We start from the raw sequence: 12,636 nt of genomic DNA on the forward strand, positions 1-12,636 counted from the left end.
TAGGAGTGGAAACATTGCAGTGAAGCCAGAGTGCAGACGGGAAAGAAATGGGGACAAGGTGACTGTAGTAGCTTGCATGTGTGGGGATGAGAGCCCAAGGTTGGTGGTGCTCAGGAAGAAGGAAGACATAGGCTCTGAGGCAAACAGAAAGTATGACTGATTGGTGAATGTTCATAGGTCTAGTGGGAGAAAATAAGGAAAGGGCTACATCAAGGATGATTTTAATTATTTGGGTAATAGTACTAGGGAAGTCAGGAATGGGAGATGCTTGGTGACAAATAGATGATCAAGGTTTTAGATGTGTTTGAGATTATGGCAAGTAGTTGTGAAGGTGTTTAATGGGAAATTAATATTGATTAAGATTGAAATAAGGATTGAGAATGAAGATAAAGACCTGGCCTGCAGATGTTAATAATAGAAATGTGAACTTACAAGTAGTTGTTGAATGAACTGTGAATCCATGACATATCCCACGAGTGGGATGTGAGGCTTAGAACTCTAGAGGAAATGGAGTCGGCCAAGGGGAGGCAGACAAATAGTATTCAGAAAGAGGGGAGGAGAAACAGGGCAGCGGAGGGTCATCTGTTTCAAGGGAGGAGAGTGTTTGAAGCAGAGTATGGTTACTAGTGTCAAATACTATAAGAAGATGAGAGAGCGGGAGAATCAGGAAGAATCACAGCAGGCATCTAACACCTATTTTCAATATAAAATTACTTGATTCTAGAAACTATTTGAATTACCCTGTTAGTAATCATTTAATTCTTTCAAAAGAGCCAGAGAACAAAGTTTACAGGTATAGTTCTCCACGTCAACCCTTCACCTCTGAATCCAAAAGGCTAACTGGTGATTACCCAAGCACTGTGATCATTCCTTCCTCAGGATTACATTTCAACAGCCTGTGGCCAAAGTGCACCCTTGCATTGGGATATTTCTCAACAGCTGAGGAAACAAAGAAAGACAACTAATAGAAATGAAATTCCAATTCTTATTTCGCTTAATCAAATTGAAATACTAATCATTTTCTGAGAACAGTGTGATAGAGATACTTATTCTTACCAATGTAAAAATGAGTTAGTTAAAAGGTAATTTGACAACTATTTGGGAAATGTTCCAGGATAATTTGGTAGCAAAAGAGATAAATAAAAATCAACTATCCTCATCTCAAAAAAAAAAAAATCTAATTCCATTATGCAAATTCTTATATCACTGTAATTGTTGGCACCCTAGGAAAGAAGCTGTCATCACATATTTTAAAAGTTTTCCCCAATTTAAGGCTTAATTTGTGATTGGAAATATTCAGTCAAACTTCCTTTTTCATACTATGTCTGACTTCATATTTCTTTTTAGCAAGTCCTCTAGACTTCTGACTCAATTTGTCATAAATATAGATTATTGATACTAATTCCTTTTGTAATCAAACACTGCAACAGTTAGGGGAAAATGAGTAAGAAGATTTGAGACTTAATAAGTAGAATCAAATTATTTTAGTCCTTTCTTTGCCTGCTAACAATCTATAGTGTATTTCATTTTCTGAATTATTAATTATGTTCTTATCATAGTAGTAAACTTATTTTTGTTCCTATTAATTCTCATGGGCAGGAGATCTATAATTAGTGGTTATTTATTGTTCCTAAAGCTACAAATCAGAATACAGGTTTTAGAGCTGGAATAGACCTCAGAGATGATTTATTTCAAAACTCTTCATCTTATAAATGGAATAACCAAGATCCTGGAGGGAAAGACAAGATGCCTGAGATCATACAAAGTAAAAAAATTAGGAAAAATAATCCAGAGGTCTGACTTCCAATTCAATATTCCTAACTGTGCTTATCTATCCTTTTCATCTCAGGTTTTGTCTTTTTTTTGTTCTGCTTTGCTTGAGTTTGATTTGGGGTCTGAAGACTTTAAGATTCTTGGATATGGGATTGGAAGCTTTAGAATATTGCAATCTGAGATAAGCCAAAGACTGATCTATGTTTAAGAAACCTTTTGACAAATAACTTGGAGAAGTCAGAGTTTACTTGAACCACTATGGGTGTCTTTTATCAATACAAACACAAAATGTGTTTGTGGAATCAACCTCCTTGTAAATTAAATTTTATTTTATTTTCAAATTAGATGAAATTTAATCCCAAAGAATTTTCCATGGAGCACTAGTCCTGTGATATGCTCCCCCAAATAATTGTTCCTTGGTCAGTCATTAGAGAAATGCTCATACTCTGACCCTCCTGGCTGTGCTGTCCTGGTCCCCAGATATATATGGCTCTAGAGTGCTTGAAATGCGGCTGGTCTGAATGGAGATGTGATGCACCCACTGGGTTTTGACAACTTAGTACCAAAAATAAAAAGAACAAAATGTCTCATGAGTAGCTTTCTTACATTGATTGCACATTGAAATGATAATATTTTGGATATATTAGGTTAAATATACTATTAAAATTAATTTCACCTATTTCTTTTTAGGTTTTCTAATGTGGTTAATATAAAGTTTTAAATTATACATGTGGCTGGCATTTGTGGTCACATCTTAGACAGCATTGCTCTAGAAAATCCACACTGCAAACTAGTAGAATAAAGGCCCTGAGAAGTACTGTAAGAAAAGACTTTTAAAGCTAAGTTGATGCAGGGTTTATCAAATTTACTTGACCACATATACTTTTTCTGTTTGTTTTACTTAACAATTATTAACAGCCCACCAAATAGTAAACTATGAAACAATCCTACATGAAAACCTGATTCAGGGAAATGATTTAGTTACAGTACTTTCAGAGGTGAGGCTCTTCTATTAGAAGGAATGAGCATTTATCTGTGGCATGGGTGGCTCACACATCTGATGCCATGTAAAGGAATAAGAGCTGTGTAAAAGAACTTTATATGTCAAACAAACTTTAGGAGTCAAGAGATTCAGCATTCTATTTATCAACATATTTATGTCATTTATGAAATTGCATGCTGTGCAGTGCATCCCTAATGAAAAACAGGGGAGCATGCAAGATTGAATCTCCTTATTATTAGCAGGTGTTTCATATATTATGTATAATACTGGAGGCAGTGACTGTAATAGTTAAAAGCATGGACTTTGGAATAGACAGACTCAAGTTCAAATCCAGATTCTACTACTTATTAACAGTGTAATCTGCTGCTCTGTGGAGCTCTCCAAGCCTCCTTTACCATCTCTAAAACTGTGGTAAAAATAATTCCCACTTCACAGAGTTGTTTGGAGGGTTATACAAATTGATGCAATATAAAGCAGTTAACATAGTGCCTGGTGCATCAGTGAATATTTTCTATTATTTTTATCAATAAATTCATAGGATACCCTTAAGAGATTATCTTAGGTCCACTATGCTACTTTTTCAAAAAGCTGTTTTGTAGTTTCTTCTCTTAAGATCAACATGAATATATCAAGCAACCTAGCCCACCCCCACCTATCTACGCATCCAAAAGTCAGTCTTACAACTACAAGTAAAGAAATGGAAATAAGAAGAATACTAAGCCCCATTTCTTAAGTACCTGGTGAATCAACTAGAGTGACCTTCCCCATCACTCCTCCTCCCAGTTGAATTCAATTCAACAGATATGTTGCAAACTCACCCCGGGTAGGGGACTGAGGAGAAACACAGATAAATCATTGGAACCTCTGCTCTCCAAAAATCCAAGGCTGCTGGAACGCATTGAGGGATTGATTGATTTAAAAGAAAGTAGAAATACTAATGGCATGCTTTGCATGGAATGAATCTGTTTAGTACAAATGCTGAAGAAGAAAAAAACTATGATAAAGGGCTACATGGAATGTAATTGGATTGATTATCCAAGCTACAAATTTAATTTGCAGTCCAGGGGCTTTTCAATTAATAGGTAGGTCTTTTTAGTTACATGAGAATCTTCAGGCTTATATACACCTTCCTCTTTCTCAACCTCCTAAACCCTGAATCTGTTTTGTCTCCTACAAATATCTTGAATCTACACCTCCCCCCAACCACTTGGCTATAGCTTTAGTCCAGGACCTTGTTTTTGCACACAAGGATTATCATAATACTCTAAAAACTGCAGCCCTCTATCAGCCTTCACACTATTGCTTTTCATCTTTCTGATAAGAAAATCTAATTGTCTCTTTGAAAATTGTTACATCTGTATATCTCTTGTTCCACTAGACCATGAGTTCTTCACTGAGGAGTGAGCACTCATTCAATCCAGTGCCTAGAAAACAATAGGAATTCAATACACGCTGAACAAATGATTTTTACTTAGACCACTGATAAAGTGAAAAAGATGCTGGAAGATGCATCACCACTACTTTTAAAGAAACACTTTGTATTGTACATAGTCTTGCTCTTAATAATCCAAAAAAAGGAATAGTAAACAAATTTCAGTAAATCATCTGACAATCATTAGTCTCATGTGCTTTACAGAAAATGACAACTGGTGAATAAAGCACTGAACTTACCAGTCAATAGATCCTTGTTTAGATTTTCTCTGCTTATAGAAAGAATATACTGCAAGAAAAATATAGTAGATACTGTTTGTTTCTGAAGAATGGACAAATATGCTTCTATTTTATTCACTCAGCAATAGGAAATAGTAATCATTTAGCAGAAGGTTGCAAGCTCAGTTTTATAACCATTTAACTAAGTAACCTTTTTTCTATAAACACTTTAATTAAATACATGTTATACAACGTTCACGTTTAAACTTATGTTTGATACTATAAAAAACAAACCTTTTTCTGGTAGCAAAAACATTATTTTCACTAAGATAGTTTTGTTTTAACAATCAAACATAAATCTCATATATTCATCTTAGGTCTCCAAATCGAGCTGTGTAAAAAACTTCAGAAATGACAGCATTACTAGAATAAATGTACTATTTCCCAAAGAAACTACTTGGAAAGACTTCATTTCTGTGTGAAAGACTGTGTGTGTGTGTGGTGGGGTTGTGGTGGGGTGAAGTTTGCTAGGAGTAGGTGGACCCCAGCTGGGACATGTGTTGGTTGTTTCTGACTTCATCGGGCCGACTGGTCCATGAGGCACGGTCAGAACAGTGCATAGGGCCCATGATATTTTCAGGGATTCATGAAAATATTTTAATTTTAGTTTATTTTAAAATCAGAAGAAAAAATAAATATAATGAGTATACATAAGAATGAATCCAGTCTGGATTATATTAAAGATTAATATAATCTTTATATCAATGCACTCATACAATCTAATTTTCACTATTTATTGTTTTACAGAGAAAGGGTCTCACAAAGGCAAAAGTGCCTATCTAGAGCTTATGAAAGTCATAATGCAGTCTTGCAATTCAGGGCAAGTCTATTGCTTTAAAATTTTAAAGCATATAATTTTCCAAATTATGGGACATTGCAACATTTAACACAAATATGGTAATTTATTAATCTTCACCTTAAAATTAGCTTAAAATTAACAGCTAAATCTGTACTTGGTGTAAAAATAACTTGGTAATGCTACAGAAGCAGTGACTGAGGAGGAGCTTCCTGTGTCTTTGCTATAAATTAAAATTAACAGGGATGTCTTCATTCTCTGCTTCATGGTTGTTTTCTAGTCTTCTACATTATTAATCATTTCATTTCCATAGAAACCACACTTGTTATTCAAAGTATATTAGGAAACATTCAAATTATGAAGGCTTATTAATGTGAGGAAAATATTCTTTCCCTTTCAGTTGATTCCTATTAGGCTTAGTTGAGATAATCTGGGAACTAATAATCTGGGAACCAACAGACATGTTGGTCCTGCAGGAAGGCCAGGGAGAGTCCCGGTCTAATCTACTGCATATCTTTGGGCAGTATCCTATTATAACAAAAGTTAGAGTCACTCACATCACGCTTCACTTCTCCAATACATATTCTAAAAGGCTTACCTTGTGAAGAATAAGTAAGAATAAGAACAAACAAGTCAAGAGCTATAAAGTGGCCCTTGTAACCAAACCTAAAAGAAGTGGGATAATCTCCTTTGGAGATTTGTAAGACAATAGTTGCAGTGCTGACTTTTTCAAATATGTTAGGGAAAAATGTTTACATTCTAGTCCTGAAAGCCTTCAAATGAGAACGTTTTCTAGTAAGGGGGCACCATTTCTGTATTTTGGGTATAGGAGTTTAGCAAGAAGAATTGGGGGAACTCTGATCTGCTCTGTATATTGGAGAGTATTTTGATATTTGGCAACTGGAGAGGGAAATGGGAGGAACCAATAAGACAGTCACCGCAAGGGAGAAAGGGCAGACAAATAACAGCTGGGGGAGGGAGGCTCAGAGAAGGGGGTATAGAAAGGATTTCAGAGGTCAAATTGTACACACTAGAGATTTATAAATTGTTTGCCGCACCCTGTGCAAGATGGACCTTCCATGACCCCCAAGTCTTCAGCATATTCATGTGTATTTTGAGTGAGTGCTTTTTGTGTGGAAAATGGTGAAAAGGGTGAGTTTCATGTGTGGCCATCATGGTACACAGCCAATACTAGAGGAGAGGGAGTGGACACCAAGAAGTCCATAGGACAGTAGGTAGGCTCCCTGAGCATTCGAAGAAATCCTGGGGTCATGGGGATGGCTTTGCACTTCCACAGTCTGTGGAATTGACCAATTCAAAGCAATTTTATGTAGTTCTTAAAAGATAAGGAGACCCCATGTTCGACTCCAGTATAAAGACAGTGATGCAAAGCTATAAATTTAGCCTTAACTCAGTTGTTAATAATTGAGAAATGGCAAGATTGATGGGGAAGGATCATTTCCTCCTTCTGTATTGAAGGCCTCGACATGAGAACTCCCACCAACACTTTCACCTTCCTGGGGAGTCATTGGTGATGAAACTGCTCCTCTCTCTCTCTGTCTCTCTCTCTCTCTCTCTCTTTCTCTCTCTGTGAGGGTAAGGAAGTCAATTTTCGCCTCAGGTCCAAGTCATTCTTTTCATCTAGCTTCCCTGTTATTTTTGAACCATATCTTCCTCCTTGATCTATTCATACTTTATTGGTTCAATCTCTGGGGAAGGGATGGATATGCTGAATTGGACCTCCTCAGCACAATGTTAATCCAAGGGAAAGGTGGGATGACTATTATGAGTTGCTCTCATTTTAGCAAAAAAGAAATAGTGCAACTAAGCAGTACTACCAGCACTCCTCTGAAGGAGGAGTGGTTTGAGGAAAACTCCCACATGTATGGTGTCAGAAGTATGGTTTCCTACACCATGCTCGCTGGCTGTTGTCTGTAAGGAAACCTGTCTTGTTTCTCCCTTGCTGCTGACCTCATGTGATCATGCAGCCTGTTTCTTTCTCCAAGGTGGTTGGAGTCAATGCACCTAAAGCTGCCGATCGCTGTGAGATTCTGTTATTCGAAAGTGCATTTGCAAGTTTTCTCATCATTGGACACACGTGACACTTAAAAATTTACATTTTTTAGAAATTTGGTCTCACCCAACGTCCCTCCATAGATAGACTGTCATTTGATTGGGACAGTGCTATTTCGCTGCCAATTTAAGATTTAAACAAAATGTCTGTTTCAAGCCTCACCTTCTCGTCTCTGAAAATGAAAGCTTTCCTCCCTCTCTGAACCATATAGCTGAGTGCTCCTGCCATCGCTCAGGTGAGTTCTTTTCACAAGAACTTGATTACTATCTGTCCTCCCCAGGTTGCAAGCTCCTCTCCTGTTCCTCAGCAACTAGCACAGGGCATGGCTAGCATAGCACAGGAGGACAATGATTGCTTACAGAAAAGATACATTTAGTTAGTATAGTTTATACTTGACTCGCATGTGTAAATCTTACTTGCCTATCAAGAAGAGGCAATTCTTTTCTTTCTTATAGCACCAAGCTCAATTTGGGGCCAATTAAACAGGACATATTAATTATCTGAAGACATTTATCTGACTATAGATGGTCAGTGGACTTTCTTTCCCTTCCTTCCTCTGCCAGGCTCATGCATTAAGACTCTGTACCTAAGTTTTCATAATGCCAAAATAAGCAGGTTATTATTTCTAAAAAGTCATTAAATAGAAAATTTTAGTCCTTCCCCACTACCCCCTCATTCCCACTTAGTTGTTGGAATGTTTTACTTTTCAATTACTTTTTAAACGCACACAAAATTTACCATCTTAACCATTTTTAAATATACAGTTCGATGGCATTAAATACATTTACATTGTTGTGCTACTACCAGAACCATCCATCCACAGAACTCTTCATCTTGTAAACCTGAAACTCTGTCCCCATTAAATAATAGCTCCCCATTCCTCCCTTCCTCCAGGCCCTGTCAACCACCATTCTACTTTCTCTTTCTATGAATATAACTACTCTAGATACCTTACATAAGCAGAATTATATAGTACTTAACATTTTGTGACTGGCTTATTTAACTTAGTATAAAGTACTCAATGTTTATCTATGTTGTAGAATATCAGAACTTCCTTCTTTTTGAAGGCTGAATAGTATTCCTTTTTATGTTGGATAGAAAACCTACACCTCTGCTGTGTGTCTCTCCTTTACTCTCATACTATTACCACACTCACCACACTTCTGACACCATACATGTGGGAGTTTTCCTCAAACCAAGCAATTCTCTGCACCTCCAGCTGGGCATCCTACAGTTTATTCTGACATTACTAACTTGGAGATGGCGTCAGATTCCATAGGTTAAAAGCTCAGCCCCACAAGACCATTCCCCTCCTTCACATGTCAATTGCAAATGCAGTTTGTCACCTGTGCTTCTGACTATTCAGCTATAAATCAGAAGTTCCCATGATCCCCTCTTCAAGTTCAATCAATTTGCTAGAGTGTCTCACAGAATTCAGGGAAACATTTACTTACAGTTTATTGTAAAAGAATATGATAAATGATACAGATGAACATCTAGGTGGAAGAGATGCACAGGATAAAGTATGTATTTGCCATCTCTGGGTGTGCCACTCTCCCAGTACCTCCATGTGTTCATGAACTTGGAAGCTCTCTGGACCCCATACTTTTGGGATTTTTATGGAGGCTTTATCATGTAGGCATGATAGATAATTAACTCCATTTCCAGCCCCTCTCCCCTCTCTGGAGAATGGGGGTTGGGTCTGAAAGTTCCAAGCTTCTAATCATGAGTTGGTCTTTCTGGTGACCAGCCGCCATCCAGGAGTCTATCCAGAGTTACCTGGAAAGACACTGCTGTCACCCAGGAAATTCCAAGGGATTTAGAAACTGTGTAAGGAACCAAAGACCAAATATTAGAACAAAAGATGCTCCTAGTGTTTTTATCACTTAGGAGATTACAAGCGTTTTAGGAGCCCTATGTCAGGAACCAGTGCAGAGACCTGTATGTATTTTTTCTATTATCTCACATAAGTATATACCACATTTTATCTATCCATCCATCAATGGACATTTTGGTTGCTTTTACTTGTTGACTACTGAGAATAATGCTGCTATGACCATGGGTGTTCAAATATCTCTGCCAGACCCTGCTTTCAGTTCTTTTGAATATATACCCAGAAGTGGAATTGCTGAATCATATGGTAGTTCTATTTTTAACTTTTTGAGGAACAACCACACTGTTTTCCAAAGTAGATGCACCAATTTACATTCTCACCTACAGGGTACTAGGTTCCTATTTCTCCACATCCTCACCAACACTTATTTTTTGATAGTAGCCATCGTAATGAGTATGAGGTGCTTCAGCTTCTTTAATCAGCACAAGATCCACAAAGACCTTACTCCCGTGAGCATATGTGCTTTATTTCTTGCTACCTGAAGTGTGGTCCGTGGACCTGCAGCATGGATACCACCTGAGTGAATTTGGTTTGCAGAACCTCAGACTCCACCCCAGCCCTACAGAACAAGACTCTGTATTTTAACAAGATCCCAGGTGAGTCTGAGAAGTGCTGATCTACCTGCAATGGACGCTCTGCAGAGGATCAGAGACTCAGAAGAATATGAACCTCACTTGGGCTCTGCAAAATGAAGCATTGCTGGATAAAGCAAGCTGGGGTTTTCCTATGGTTGATAGATTTATGGTACATTCATTCTCTCTCTCAAAGAAATAAACGTAGAAATAAAGTGTAATCAGATAAAAATAAATACTTTGCCCAACTCTGTACATTACTATTTCAAAGATAAGAAGAAAAACACAAAGCAGGATAATGGATTTTCTTTCTTAAACACTACATCATCGTCTGGCCTCTGTTTGAGAAATTATACAATGCTGAAAGCATTTCCAGTTCATTCTATAAATTCTATTATAACTAGAATAATAATAATTTGGGGCAAGAGACTCAGTTAGGGGGAGGCAATAGCATCATAAAACTTAAGTTTGCATAGCATTGTTCTTGCATAGTATGCTTAACAATAAATACATGGTAATCTCTATCTAGTTGAAAGGAGAGGGGAGGGAAAGGGCATCCCAGGCCAGTATGAGCGAAGCATAGAGGCATAAAACAGCCTAATGGCAATAACAATAATAACCATTATTGAATGGTTATTAGGGACTGGGCCCTTTCTAAGCATCTCATATGAATTAACTAGTATATGTTCTTGCATTATAAACAGGCAAGCAATGTCAAAGATAGGGTTAGAGAAGAAAGGCAGGGCCAACAAGCAAGTAGCAGGTTCCAGACATTAGACAAAGTTATTACCATTTTACAAAAAAAGTATCTCCAGGTAAACCTACCTGTGACTTTGTCCCATAGGGAATTGCAGACTTTTTTCCTGAAAGAGAGTGAATCATTCTTGCTCTCATGGGGATACCTTGGGATACAATCTGAAATAAAATCAGAAATATCAATTTCAATTTCATGCAGATAAGATAGATATTGATTTTAAAATGTGATTATTCAAGTATTTTCCAAAAATCAAAAAATAATGTAAAGGTCCATGAGAACACAGTATGGTAGAAAATCAATAAAAACTATGTTCCTGGGCTTCCCTGGTGGCGCAGTGGTTGCGCATCCGCCTGCCGATGCAGGGAAACCGGGTTCGCGCCCCGCCTGCCGATTCAGGGGAACCAGGTTCGCGCCCCGGTCTGGGAGGATCCCACGTGCCGCGGAGCGGCTGGGCCCGTGAGCCATGGCCAATGAGCCTGCGCGTCCGGAGCCTGTGCTCCGCAACGGGAGAGGACGCAACAGAGGGAGGCCCGCATACCACAAAAAACCTGCGCCCGGCCACGGGGGGGGACGCAACGGAGGGAGGCCCGCATACAAAAAAAAAAAAAAAAAAAAAAAAAAAAAAAAAAAAAAAAAAACTATGTTCCTGCAAATTTTAGTTTTTAGGTTTTTTTTAACCTTTAGATTTTAGAATAGACGTCAAGTTTATTTGGTCTAAATCAAATATTACAAGCAAAGAAATGGTTCATTGTCAGAGAGATTATTTTTCTCATGATCACAAAACAGAGTAATGCATGAGGAGTAAATCCCAGGATTCCTGAAATCCAGTGCAAAGTGTTTTCCTACACATGCCTAAGAAAAATGTGGAAATGCAAATGGCAGTTATATTGACTTATATATCATTTCAAAGACACACTGTTGCAAAAGTACTATCAATAAAAATATATTATTTCTCTTCATATTTCCAAGATACAAGATAGTGATAAGTTTGGCAAAATTGAATCCATATAAGGAAAATCTGCAACAGGCACACAATCCAAACACTGAGAGCTCATTGGTTTCAGAATTCAGAAGTTTTCAAATTTTAGATAGGCAATGTAGTGCATATGTGGTTATTATATGACACACAGAGGAGTCTAGGGCACCGCCCCATAACACAATATTTCTTTAGTAAAACACATTCACGTGAAATGAGATTTTTTAAAAAGGGCTATAAAAAGCCTCACATCAGGTCAAGTTTGTTGCTGAGTGGGTGATGAAAAAGCTTTCTAGTCCCAGAACTTCTGGAGTACAGAGTTGTGGATAAGAGATTATGGACCTAGGTAGTCAAAAGAACGGAGGTCACCTGCCTCCTCTCACCCTGGATGCCATCTCAGATCACACTTCTGTAGGCAGAGGTTCACGATACTGTTCATAGCCCAGTGTCAGAAGTGATGATCAAGTTCCCACCTGATACAGTATCTGCCTGCCCCACAACCTGCTCTGGTCCCCCCAGGTGCCTCAAGTGCGAAATGTTCACCCTGTTGTGAAATTTAGAAGTTTGAAAACCTTTGTAAAATGAGCTCTCGTGCAGAGGTTTTTTTGGCATTAAGTGGTGCTTTGAACTAGGAGAAATCAAGACCGTGCAGTTGTTGAAAAACAGCAGGTGTTATTTTCTATAAGGAAAATGCATTAACAAGGTACCTGATCTTCCAGGCCAATGGATTTCAAGGCTTGTCGTCCTCTATAAGAAAGGGCCAAATTAATGCTTCTTCCGCGTGCAAATTTACTCACTCGGATATCTAAGATATTGGAAGTAAACCCCATGTTACACACACTTTCTTATATCCTAATACAGGATGAGCATAGAGCACCTGAAAAACTGGTGCCATCTGGACCAAATTAAAAGACCTTGTTAACTCTTTTAAAGAAAACACGGATAGTAATATATTTGCATTAAATTAAATTTAGATAGTTGAGGTTTTTAATGAAATCTAACAGTGCATCTTTTTTTTTTTTTTTTTTTTTTTTTTTTTTTTGTGGTACGTGGGCCTCTCACTGTTGTGGTCTCTCCCGTT

General features: G+C 37.8%; 1 protein-coding gene across 1 annotated transcript in view; it reads right to left on the reverse strand.

Annotated features, from left to right (window-relative positions):
- The window catches only part of KMO (kynurenine 3-monooxygenase), a 55,205-nt gene that overhangs the window by 20,882 nt on the left and 21,687 nt on the right, over positions 1-12,636 (reverse strand). Inside the window, 4 exon segments of the mRNA XM_007119503.1 lie at positions 852-939; positions 4,448-4,496; positions 10,648-10,737; positions 12,263-12,360. Of these exon segments, the coding sequence (XP_007119565.1) occupies positions 852-939; positions 4,448-4,496; positions 10,648-10,737; positions 12,263-12,360 (325 nt within the window).

The sequence above is a fragment of the Physeter macrocephalus genome, chromosome 4 (assembly GCF_002837175.3).
Source record: "Physeter macrocephalus isolate SW-GA chromosome 4, ASM283717v5, whole genome shotgun sequence".
NCBI classification, from domain to species: domain Eukaryota; kingdom Metazoa; phylum Chordata; class Mammalia; order Artiodactyla; family Physeteridae; genus Physeter; species Physeter macrocephalus.